General features: G+C 34.9%; 1 protein-coding gene and 1 non-coding gene across 2 annotated transcripts; one reads left to right on the top strand and one right to left on the bottom strand.

Moving 5' to 3' along the window:
- Positions 1–1,770: 1,770 nt before the first annotated feature.
- On the bottom strand, positions 1,771–2,925 carry LOC116124383 (zinc finger BED domain-containing protein RICESLEEPER 2-like). The gene is made up of 2 exons (XM_031410112.1): positions 2,236–2,925; positions 1,771–2,121 (listed from the first exon to the last, which is right to left on the bottom strand). The coding sequence occupies exons 1-2, from the start codon at positions 2,923–2,925 to the stop codon at positions 1,771–1,773; spliced, it is 1,041 nt and encodes a 346-aa protein (XP_031265972.1).
- A 9,204-nt stretch (positions 2,926–12,129) lies between these two features.
- Positions 12,130–12,254, top strand: LOC116124510. The gene has a single exon (XR_004127222.1). It is a non-coding gene; the product is annotated as a small nucleolar RNA Z247 (small nucleolar RNA).
- Positions 12,255–12,480: the final 226 nt, after the last annotated feature.

Raw genomic sequence — 12,480 nt, 5'->3', positions numbered from 1 at the left:
ATTTGAAGAAGACTGAAATATCTTTTAGGACAGAAGACAGACAAAGAGTGATTGTTGGCTATTGTAAGTAGGACTGTAAACGAGCTGAGTCGAGCCGAGCTGAGCTTTTGGCTTATCGATCTCGGCTCGTTTACAACAGTGTCAAGCTCGAGCTTGGCGAGCCTCAGAATTGAAACTCGAACTCGAGCTCGGTCGAGTTTGAGTTGAGCTCAAGCTGGCTAGAACTTGAGCTCGTGAGCCCGATATCGAGCTCGAGCTCAAGCTCGTTAAGGCTTGCGGCGTGATCAAACCACCATTTCTCTAGGTTTGATAGAGCCAATTTCCCCTTTTTTACAGCAATCTTCCTGCGTACAACATTTCATATTTACATCCAATGTTGAATTAACCATGACAGTTTCGAACTTTACAAAATGCTTATTACTTTACAAAATCAAAAAACAGTTCTGAATATATACAAATAACATTCCAAGGTATGAAAATACAGTCCATCAATCAAAATCACTATCCACCAGTAGTCTGCAGTAGGCTTGTCTTCGACGAAAACCACAATTTCCCCCTGCCTATAAAAAATGTTCAATTTAGTAAGTATTTTTTAAGGTAACTATGACAAGAGAAAAATATGTATAATCATGAAACAAAAGCAAAAGGAATAAAAGTTTTACCTATGCATGCCTCATACCACAACCAAACCATGCATTGAATCCCAGGAACTTACGGGATAGGAAGGTTGATCTCCAACGGTTGCCGTTCTTCCTGAAAATGACAAAGGAGGAGTAATTGAAGTTTAGTTAGTATAAATATAAAGTAATAATTAAATTTAATAAAAACAATATTCAATATAAGTATATGACCTACTTTACATCCTTTCTTCACCCCATTCAATGTCCTGCTCTAATCACAGCCACATAAGAGCATCTCCACCATGTTGGGAGTCAACGACGATCGGTACGTGTCAATAACCCTACTACCGACGCTGAAAGCAGACTCAGAAGCAACCATAGTAATAAGGATGGCTAATATGTCACAAGTCATGGTAGACAAGATAGGGAACTTTGTTGAACTAGCCTTCCACCAGGTCAAAGCATCAAACGCCGTAGGGTCCCCAACACATTCATGGCATCCCTCTCCCAGGTAACAGCCTAACTCTAATTTCGTTGGCTCAACCGTCTCAACCATATCCAGAAACTGACTAAAATCATCCAAATCATTTGCCCTCTCTACCACTGCCGCTGCCCCCGACCCCTCACCAACAACCTGAACTCCACCCCCTGTAGATGCAGAAGTGCGGGCAGCTGTGAATGCTTGACTGGCATAAACATACTCCCTATATACCTCATACAAGGCATCTCGAACAACATCCATAGTTGCCCGCACTTCAGGCTTAGGATACATCTTAGGGAACGCCCATTGAATTACCCTCATCTTCAGTCTAGGGTCTAAAATAGCAGCCACACCCATCAATAGATTACATTCTCCCCAATATTTGTCAAACTTTTCTTTCATTTTCCAAATCATGGTCTGTATAAACTCATCTCCATCCTGACTCTTACTATCCAACATAATTTTTATTGTACAAACTTGTTTTAGAAACAAGTTTGATGTCGGACACTCCTCGATATCAGATTCGACGCACCACTAAACACCTTCAAAATTGAACAAATTTTCTCAACTTTGTCCCAATCCTCCTCCTTGGGACAATAATGATAACTCAAATCCCTCTTTTTCAAACAAGTGAAAACACGCCTAAATTTCATTGTCGTTGTCAACATGTCATATGTTGAATTCCATTGCGTTTTTGCAATCAAGAACAAGCTTGCGAAATGGCGATTGGCGCTGTTGAACAATCTCTGCAAACACCTTTAGTCCACTCTCCGATGAATTGATATACGCCACGGTATCACGGATGTCCTCAATAATGTGTCTAATCTGATAAAGACCATCTTGAACAACCAGGTTCAAGATGTGTGCACAACACCTCACATGAAACATCTTGCCCCTACATATGAGCTTCCCCATAGCTTGGAAATTATCTTTCAACACTTTTACTGCAACATCATTGCTTGAAGCATTATCCACCGATATCGTGTGGACTTTAGCTTCAATTACCCAATCCATCAAACACTTGAAAATTGCATCAACAATGGCAACACCAGAACGGGGATGTTAGAAATGAAAAACGTTCAACACCCGTCTATTAAACTTCCAATTATCATCAATCCAATGCCCAATCAAGACCATGTATTTCATCCTCTGGTTGCCTGAATGCCATATATGTGTGGTCAGACTTATCTTCCTAACACCTTTCAATAGAGTCAGCAACTTCTGCCTCTCATTTTCAAACACTCTCATACAATCATTCTTACAAGTATTACAGGATATCGGAGTCCATTCAGGAATCCTGTACTTCATCATGGTATTCAACCCCTCTTCCTCCACAATAGAAAATGGATGCTCATGCATCAGCACCCAATGTGCAATAAGCTCCCTCATCTTTAGCATATTGAATTGGCCCCGTAGAGCAGGCAAGATAATAGAGCCACCCTGAGAACTGGAAGGGGGGAAATTTATTTGTTGTTGCCTCAAGCGAGTTGTTCTCTTCACACACCTTTTCAAATATCTATTGAATTGTGTTGCGCTTCCACTGGCAGTCATTTTCAACTTTGTTTTACAATGAACGCACTCTCCCTTCCTTGTACCACCAGGGAGAACCACCTCCCTAAATTCTGACCACACAGCTGATGTCTTCGCTCTCTTCTTCCTCTCTAGTGGACTGTCATTGTCCTCAACATTTTTGGGGCTACTCACACTTTGCTCGGTACCACCTGTGCTTCCATAAATGTTACGCTGATCGATTGCTCTTACCGTAACACAATCGTTGACGTCATCCAATGTAGGGGTGCTTGAGAAATTATCTCCCGATGCCATACCTATAATTGAAAAATGAATTAACCACTATCGTTAGACAATATCATAAAGTTAAAATAATATATAATTGATAATTCTGGTTCATTTTTTACATGCTTAATAAAATAAATTAATCATTTCCATTTCCATTTCCAGTAACAAGTGAAGCAGTTCCAAGCTAAACAAGCAGTTCCAAGACAGACAAATATGACAATACAAGTCATTAAATTGCTATGAAGAAGTAAAAGTTAACCATTTAATTAGATAAAACCCACCTCCCTAAGAAGGATGGGAGGCATTACAATTAAAATGTTTCATGGTCCTTAACAGTGATCCAATTCTTTTGTGGTCATCTTATGAATTGGTAGATAAGTGAAGATGAAATCACATTCTTAACTGGAGGTGATGATCATAATGACGATAATGTAGTGTTAGAGAAGTTGTTTTGTCCTAATCTCAAGCTTTTGGTTGTAATTGAAGGATCAAAAGGTTGTAGATATTATACCAAGGTAAGAAGGAACTATCTTTTTTGTTTAATATATGTTCCATCTAAAACCTATTCTGCAACTCCTTATTCTCTTATCATATCTAGACTGTTTTTCACCAGCATTGAGTATTGACTGTAGATTTGCATTTAGTTTGGCCAGACCAAAATTTTTTGCTAGAATTTAGAGGTTGTGTTCCTGGTGTTAAAGCTAAATCTGTGGACACAACTGGTGCAGGTGATGCATTTGTCAGTAGGATACTTAGCTGCCTAGCTTCTGATCTAAGCCTATTCAAGGTACTTGTAATTTGTTTCTTGAATTAAGAGAAATCAATAAGTATTTAATATTTTTTGCTATTGTTCAAACAAAGTATTGCCTATAATATGTCAGTTTGGTTTCCACTAGAGTTGTATAGACATAATATCATTTTTATGTTTCATTATTCACTGTGAGTGCCATGCTCAGATGTGTATCTAGTTCATTCAACAAACTATTTCATTGATGTTGCCAATTACCTAAGCTTGAAAAAAAGATCATACTGTTTTTCTGTTGCCTTTGGAAGATGTAGAAAACTATTGTGATTTCTCTCTTGTCCCTTGTGTCCTCACCAATGGCCCTATAAGGTGAGGACACAAGGGACAAGAGAGAAATCCTACATTAAGAGCATCAATCTAAAACAATTAGTTTTATCTTATGAATAGTTCTTTCTTGGATCATTAATTGAAGTCGGTTCAAAAATTGTTCTTAATTACCGCGACTTTATGATCAAATCAAAGGATTAATATGAGAAGAAATGTGTGCTCTAAGTTGCTGATGGTAACAGGAGAGTTGAGGCTCATTTGCGAAAATTTCAAACAAATAGGCAGAGAGACATTTAAGAAAGCAAATAGTTGTCAGATCCTACCAACAATTTTCAACCAAGCCTACCTCATCTCTGCTAACATTCTAGCATCTACAACTGCTCCCATTTCAAACAAATAGGCAGAGAGACATTTAAGAAAGAAAATGTACCAACTCACCCAAAAAACATAAAAAAAAAAAAAAGCGCCAGCAAGCTACACTCCACACACAGCAAACTAACCTGGCAGTTTCAGAGATTTTCAGAGTGTCTGCGATTTTGGGCCTCTTTTTCCGATTGCTGAGATCGGAGATGGTGACGGAGATTACTGATTTCACGATGAGGAATCGTGTCTGGTTCGTGATTTGGGGGTTCTTTGTTTGCAATTTGGGATTTAGGGCAAGTGGGAATTGAAATTGATTTGGTGTATTGACTGTATTCGTGTTATACGAATTTGTGCTTTGGGGGGGAAACTATCATTTTTTAAAATTTTTTCACTGGAAAATATCAGTTTAATACCTCATGGTTTAAAAAATCACCAAAGCACCCTGTGTAAGTGTACAATGTCTACGCGAGCTGGACTCGGCTCGTGAACCCACGAGCCGAGCTTCACTGTGTTCAAACTCGACTCGGTTAACAAACCGAGTTCGAGCCGAGTCGACTCGATAATAACCAAGTCGAGCCGAGCGGCTCGCGACTGACAGTCCTAATTGTAAGAGCGTTTGGCGTTAGAATTTTACCGTGAAAAGATTGAGAACAGACGAGGTTTGACGGACGACAGTCAAACTAACAAGGACAACTAGAAAAGAACAGATTTCAGGGAAACAATGGAAAGTGGGGAGAAATTTGCATCGCCTTAGGGTAAAAATAGTTTGTGGATTTTGTATAACAGATGAGTGACGACGGAGTGGAGAAGTTAGAGTATATGCTTTTTTTTTTCTTTTTTTTTTTTTTCTTTTTTTTTTTTTAAAATAAATTTTAAGGGTTCAAACAATTATGGGCAAAATTGTTTAATTTTTTTTTTTTTTAAATAAAATGGGGTTTGGGGTTTTGTGTTTCTTTAATTTTAAGGATTTAGGGACTTTTTAATTTAAATAGTTTACTTTTTATTTTTTTAATAAAATCGAAAATTCGGTTTTCTTTATTTCTATGGACCAAAACTGAACCGATTTTCTGGATCATCAGAAAACCAATTCGGTTCTCGATTCAGTTTGATTTCTACATTTTTCTGAACACCCCTATATTTGGGTGTTGAGGATATGCCTCGCCTAGAACTCACCGAAGTTAACAATCTCTATCGGAATAGGCACAGAGTAATCACTAGAGTCAGTGAGCAAGTCGTCATCTACTGAATGAGAGTGGTAGAAACAAGAAATTTTTCTCTAGTGCCGGAAGTAGGTCGACTATGAGGGTTTGCACAAATGAGTGAAATAGCGGGTAAGTAAAAGTTTTAGGGAAAAAAATGGTGGGAATAGTTAATGAAAAATGAGCGGCAAAAAATGGGTGGGAAAAGTTTAAGGCAATTTTTTTTTCTTACTGTCAAGGATTGAGACTATAACAGTCAAGAAAAAAGTTTGCAAAATTTATTTTTATCCAAATCCTTGACAGTTAAAAACTATCAAGAATCATCCCATTATTATAACCATGTCCACAAATAAAGGTTTTCTTAAGGCAATATAGAAAACTTCAACACATGATAAAGTAAATTAATTGCGTATAAGACTTAAAATGACCTGTTAACCGACATGGTAAAACTAAGTCATTAAGTACAAAATATCCAATTAATCTCTTTACCGTCATAAGAGCATCGATCCCACCAAGCGATGATCAACCCACAGGGTAGAAACACCACTCGTATGGATCTTGGTAAAGAGTTGTAATTCACCATAAATAGTTACCATAATAAGGAAAACAATTTTATGAAACCCCAAAAATTATCATGATTGGTCCCATGACAGGTGAGTATACAACCATTCTAAATTATTGGTTTTATTCAAAATTAATTTTCACACATTTATTTCTAAATTGAGTTTAATAAAAATTATTAGTGTTATGTAACAAAATATAACACTAACCATTTATAAAATTATTCATAAAATTTTACAAATCAAAAGTCAAGAATTTGTGTGAAAATATTTACTGGTAACTTTCAACAATAATGGTGAATTACGAGTTTACAAGAAGGTTTTAGGTCAAAATATAAATACTAAAAATTTGGGCCAAACCATAAATGTTGGAAAATTGTTGGTCAAAAGAGGAATATTGAAAATTGTTGGGCTAAATAAGAAATATTGTAAGAATATAGGCTATAAAAATAAAAAACATATAGTAATTGTTAGTCCAAAATGTAAGTAATAAAAGATATTAGGCCTAAACAGAGTTATTTACGATTGAGTCCTCAAAAAAATCGTAAGAAGATTTTATGGGAGTAAGAAGAATTTTACTAATAAGTGATCTGTACCCTTATATCATAGAAGGGAGAAAGAACTTCAAAGAAGGGAGATAACAGGTGGCCATTGGTGATGAGGGTTTTTTTTGGTCAGGGTTAGGTATCACGTGTCTCATTGGGAAAATCATAGTTCTCTATTTTAATGGATATTTATTACATGCAGATTTATTAGTTTAATATCCGCTCAGCTGGGAGTTGTCTTTTTCCTAGGTTACACATTTAATTTATAATCTCTCAAGTGTGTATGATTTCTGTTGAAGCTTGATTTTGGATACCATCAACTTGCATGTGTAAAGTATTAAAAGAGTCTTAGAAATTACATGTGATGGATCCATAAGATTTGAATATGGTACTGAGATTATATATGTTACAGAAACATAAATAAAAAATTGGTAAGAGAGGGTTTTAAAGTGGTTCGGATGCTTATTAAAGCGAATCTTCCATTCACTGTTATTTTGCTATTCTCTGGTTATTTCTATGATATTACCCGTAAGACATACAAAGATAGAGAAATACTTTGTTTATAGAGAGAAATAATAAAATTTAAATCTATGTCTAGCTCTCATCTGCCCAGCCCCCTCTTTCGTGAAGAGAAATACCAATTTATACACCTCTGAGGTCAATGTAATGAGTGTTTTGCAAGTTTCCTTGACACATGGAAAGCTCTCATCCGTTCTTCTCTTAAAATGAGATAGGGTTAATATAAGATATCTTTGAGACGGTATGAGCGTGACAGGAAATACACTTTGTCTTTAAGCATCTATTGAGCTGACATCAGCGTGACTTTTTAGGCATAACAATTTCGAAATATATCTTTTTCTTGTTGTTGTCATGAGCTGGAACCTGGAGTCTGATTCATCTGTAATTACATGATCCTGATCTTAATTATCATATAAGAAGATACTTCAACTCGTCTTATTACACCTCGACATATTTTAATTGTTATATAAAACTTTAAGCATTTGTTTACTATATATTCCAAGTTGAATCTAGGAAACTACTTGCAGAGGACTTGATTAGTTACCTGTCCTCTTGGGATCTTATACCAGTTCCTAGGGTTTGCACTAAAATAAATAAATAAATGATTCCTGGTGAATCTCTTCTTATTTGTTATTGATCATGTGATTTAAATAATGCACTGATTAGTATTTGAAATAGGCTTTCTCCAACTTGTTTTGCCAGCCAAACCTTTTGATGGATTTAATTTATTTATAAAACTATTATCACTACAGGAAAACTATTCTGTACCGATGAGATTTAACCACTAATATCGAAAATATTATTTGTATACACAATGATGCATTAAATTAATCATCTGATCTTTTCCATAAGAGAAATACAAAGAGGGGCATACAAAGACAAATCTTACCCTTAAAAGAAGGGAAAAAAAGAGAGAGAGAGAGTAGGGGTGGGATAATCCGGTTAACCGAACCAGTTTATCCAAACCGAAAACTAGATCGGTTTCGGTTAAAAACCGAATGTAAACCAAACCAAATTTTTGGTTCGGTTACCGGTTAACCGGTTTTCAAATTATCCTTTAATCCTTAAAATTCTTCAATGTTTTATTTAAGTCCCTAAATTCAAATATTTATTATTTTATATATAATAATTTTTTTGCTTTTATATTTAGGGTAAAAACGGTTTGAAATTTTTTTCAAATCGAAAGCCGAACCGGTTTTCCCCTTTTTTGAATTTCACAAACTGAAAACCGAACCGGTTTGTAAAAAAACCTAATTTTTGGTTCGGTTATCGATTCGGTTTGGTTTTTGGATTATTTATCTCACCCCTAAGAGAGAGAGACAATCATGAAGATTAAGGGCAAGATTTGTCTTTGTATGCCCCTCTTTGTATTTCTCTTTGTAAGACTAGCATTTCTCTTTCCATAATGAAGCTAGCGCTGGGAGTGGGAACATGCCTACAATGACATGGAAAACGGTGTTGCAGAGGGTTGGGCTACTGTTCCAAACAGCGACATTAAATTGAATTATCATACGCTTGCCGGGCCGGCACCGATGTCCCACCTGCATCAAGGTTGTAATAATACCAATGCGTTAAATATTGGCACCGAAAATTAATAATTATTAGTGTATTGACATAAACTATATTTTAACTTTGAATAGAAAAATTCTATAGTAGAGTAACCTATGAGTGAAAATAACCCTTACTCATAGAGTAGAGTATGATCCTGGCAACATAGTATGACTAGCTAAATAGAGTATAACTATGGAAGTTTGAGTAAAGTTACACGGTATTCTAATGTCTGCTTGGGATTTTCATGGTAGCGATTATGAGGGTAAACCACCGTAGCAGTTTTGAACGTAAACCACCATAGTAGTTTTGATGAGTTTTTAGTAGCGGTTTTTAAAACACCTAACATGTGCTTAGGAGTTTATTTTCCAGCGGTTCTGACAATTTTTTAAAATGATAAATTTACATATATACCCATAAAAATACCCGAACTTCAACCAATACTTGGGAGTTTTGTTTTTTTTAATTACAAGGTAAGGATTCTTTATTTATTTTCTACTTATTAGTATTTTATAACTTCAAATGTGATAGAGTCTCCTTATTCTTCTTCACCAGTCTTTGCAGCATCTGGAATTATTGAAAATTTGTAGCTCAACTTCTTCAAGAAAGCATTTAGAAATGAGATTTTAATATTTTTTTTCATGATTGCTTAAAATTATTTTATACTTAATATGGTTGGAGATGCGCATAATATGATCAATTTTTCTTTTTTGATATAATTGGGATAGTTTTGTAGTAGATATGGTATTTGTGGAATAAAATTTTAAAACCAATCAAAACATCCCAATTTGGGGTGTTTTATAAACCCCTCAAAAATACACCACACTGGTTCTAGGGTTTTTTTGAGCCAGTCAAAACCAGTGCATAAAAAATCTGGTAAGTAATGGTTTTAGTATACCTCGAAACCCCTCAAAACCAATGGAAACAAAACTCCCAAGCAAACAGACTCCGCTTAGGAGTTTCATGGTAACAGTTATGAGGGTAAACTATTATAGCGGTTTTAAGAGGTTTTTACTAGCGGTTTTTAAAACACCCACTTGTGCTTAAGAGTTTATTTTCCAGCGGTTCTGATAGTTTTTTAAAATGATAAATTTACATATATGCCCATAAAAATACCCAACTTCAACCAATTCTTGGGAGTTTTGTTTTTACAATTACAAGGTAAGGGTATTTTATTTGTTTTCTACTAATTAGTATTTTATAACTTCAAATGTGATAAAATCTCCTTATCCTTCTTCACCATTCTTTGCAGCATCTAGAATAATTGAAAAATTGTAGCTCCACTTCTCCAAGAAAGCATTTAGAAATGAGATTTTAATAATTTTTTTTGATGATTGCTTAAAATATTTTATATTTAATATGATTGGTTGGAGACGCGCATAATATGGTTAAATTTTTTTTTGAATATAATTGGGATAGTTTTGTAGTGGATTGGGTATTTGTGGAATAAAATTTTAAAACCAACCAAAACATCCCGATTTGGGGTGTTATATAAACCCCTCAAAAATACACTACACTGGTTCTAGGGGGTTTTTGAGTCAGTCAAAACCAGTGCATAAAAATTTTGGTAAGTAATGGTTTTAGAACACTTCAAAACCAGTGGAAAAAAATCTCCCAAGCAGACCCTAAGGGAAGGTCATGGGTGGACAAAAAACAAGTGCGTTCTCAACAAGTAAAATCTAGCTCATGAAAGAGAAAATCCTTATCACACATCATGAATAAGATTTTCAAACGATGGATTTTCTAAAAGACAAGCAAAAGATTTTGAGTACCCTACATGTTGGAGTTGTCGACCACTTCAACAATAAGAGCATATCCAATAGTGCTCTTTATTTTAAAGAGTATCTTTATTAATTTCTAAATATAAAGAATAAATTTTTTATTCAAATTTAAAAGATTCTTAAAATTTTAAGAGAGGGAATATTTTTTTTTAAGAAAGAGACTTAATAGGAGTGATAATTAATAAATAAAATGCATAAAAACTTACAATTTATTAATTAAAATTAGGATAAAAAGTGAAATTTGACTCTCTAGATGTGGAGAGTCAAAGTCACTCTTTAATTTATATTTAAAGAATAAAGAGTCTATTGAACTCTTGTTTTTATGGATAAACTCTTTATAATAAAGAGTTTGGGTCATATAAAGAATCATTTGGAGATGTTCTAAGGGGCCAAACAGACGTATTCGGAGCAAATTACACCTAGTATATAAACATATTTTCTTTTGTATGAGTGTGATAGCAAATCATAGGATAAATTACATTTATTGTAAACGAGACAGGTGAAAAAATATTGCAATAATGTTGACTTTACTGGATGTAATCTGTTAGAGCATCGCCAATAGTGCTCTTTATTTTAAAGAACATATTTCACATAAATAAACAGTATTTTCATTAATTTCTAAATATAAATAATAAAATTTGTGTTTAAATCCAATGGACTCTTTAAATTAGACTTAATAAACAGGAGAGAAAATTAATAATAAAATGCATAGAAACTTCTAATTTATTAAATAAAATTGGGATAGAGAGTGAAATTTGACTCTCTAGACGTAGAAAATCAAACTCACTCTTTAATTTATATTTAAAGAGTAAAGAGTCTATTGGACTCTTGTTTTTATGAACAAACTCTTTATTATAAAGAGTTTGTGTCATATAAAAGTTAACCATATAGATTCTTTTCCGAGTTAGATAACTGAAGAGGAAGATTGCATCTCATTTGAATCAGCTAAGAGATAGCATTTTTGAATTATTTGAAATTGTTATCTTTCTGTTACATATAATCTTATCATTCTGTTATGCAAGGTTGTTATACTGTATATTTGAAATTCATTCAAACATGTAAAGCTCTATATATATTCAATAAGGTCTTCTTATCTGGTATCAATTGAACCAGACTTTCAATATCTTAAACTTGGTATCAGAGCCTCATTTGGCTAACAACATTCTTGATCCTAATGGCTTCTGCTACCTTCCCTTTTCCCAATATCACTCCCCTAGTTTCTGTCAAATAGATGGATCCAATTATCTTAATTGGACCACTCAATTCACTCCACTCCTAAGAAGCCATGATTTACTTGGCATTGTGGATGGCTCTGAGCCGTGTCCTCCAAAGTTTGCCACTGATTCTGAAGGCCAAACTACCTCTGACGTCACCACTGATTATATGGTATGGCAGAAAAATGACCAATTTATTTTGGCATGGATCAATGCCACTCTCACCGAGAAGGTCTTGTCTACTGTCTATGGGCAAAATACCTCTCGACAGGTCTATACCACTCTAGCAAACAGGTTTGTACCTAATTCTAGATCTCGAATCTCGAATCTTAAGAGACAATTGTAGACACTTAATCAAGGAGCTAAGTCGTGTACTGACTATCTCCGTAGTGACAAAAATTGGTATGACCGACTTGTAGCTGTGGGAAAAACTGTTGATGATGAGGACCTGATATCTTATGTTGTTGGTGGTCTTAATCCTGCTTATCACCCATTCATTACCTCCTTTAATTTTGCAACCCGAGACTCATCAATCACCTTTGATGATTTTCAAACTGAGTTGCTGAATTATGAACAACTACTTAAGTCCCAACATAAATCTATCCCACTAGATACCCACAATGTTGCCTTTTTCAGTCATAAACCTAAGCCACCGTATAACAATTGCAAACCAAAGCCCTTTTCTGCCAACAAACCCACTGGACCACACTCCTCAAACATCTCAAACTTCTCTACTCATCCACCTAATAACCCTAACTTCTCTATTCCACCAACAGGAAAA

The sequence above is a fragment of the Pistacia vera genome, unplaced genomic scaffold (genome assembly GCF_008641045.1).
Source record: "Pistacia vera cultivar Batoury unplaced genomic scaffold, PisVer_v2 Contig152, whole genome shotgun sequence".
NCBI classification, from domain to species: Eukaryota; Viridiplantae; Streptophyta; class Magnoliopsida; order Sapindales; family Anacardiaceae; genus Pistacia; species Pistacia vera.
The sequence above is the reverse complement of the archived record's forward strand: the minus strand, read 5'-3'. Positions and strand labels throughout refer to the sequence as shown.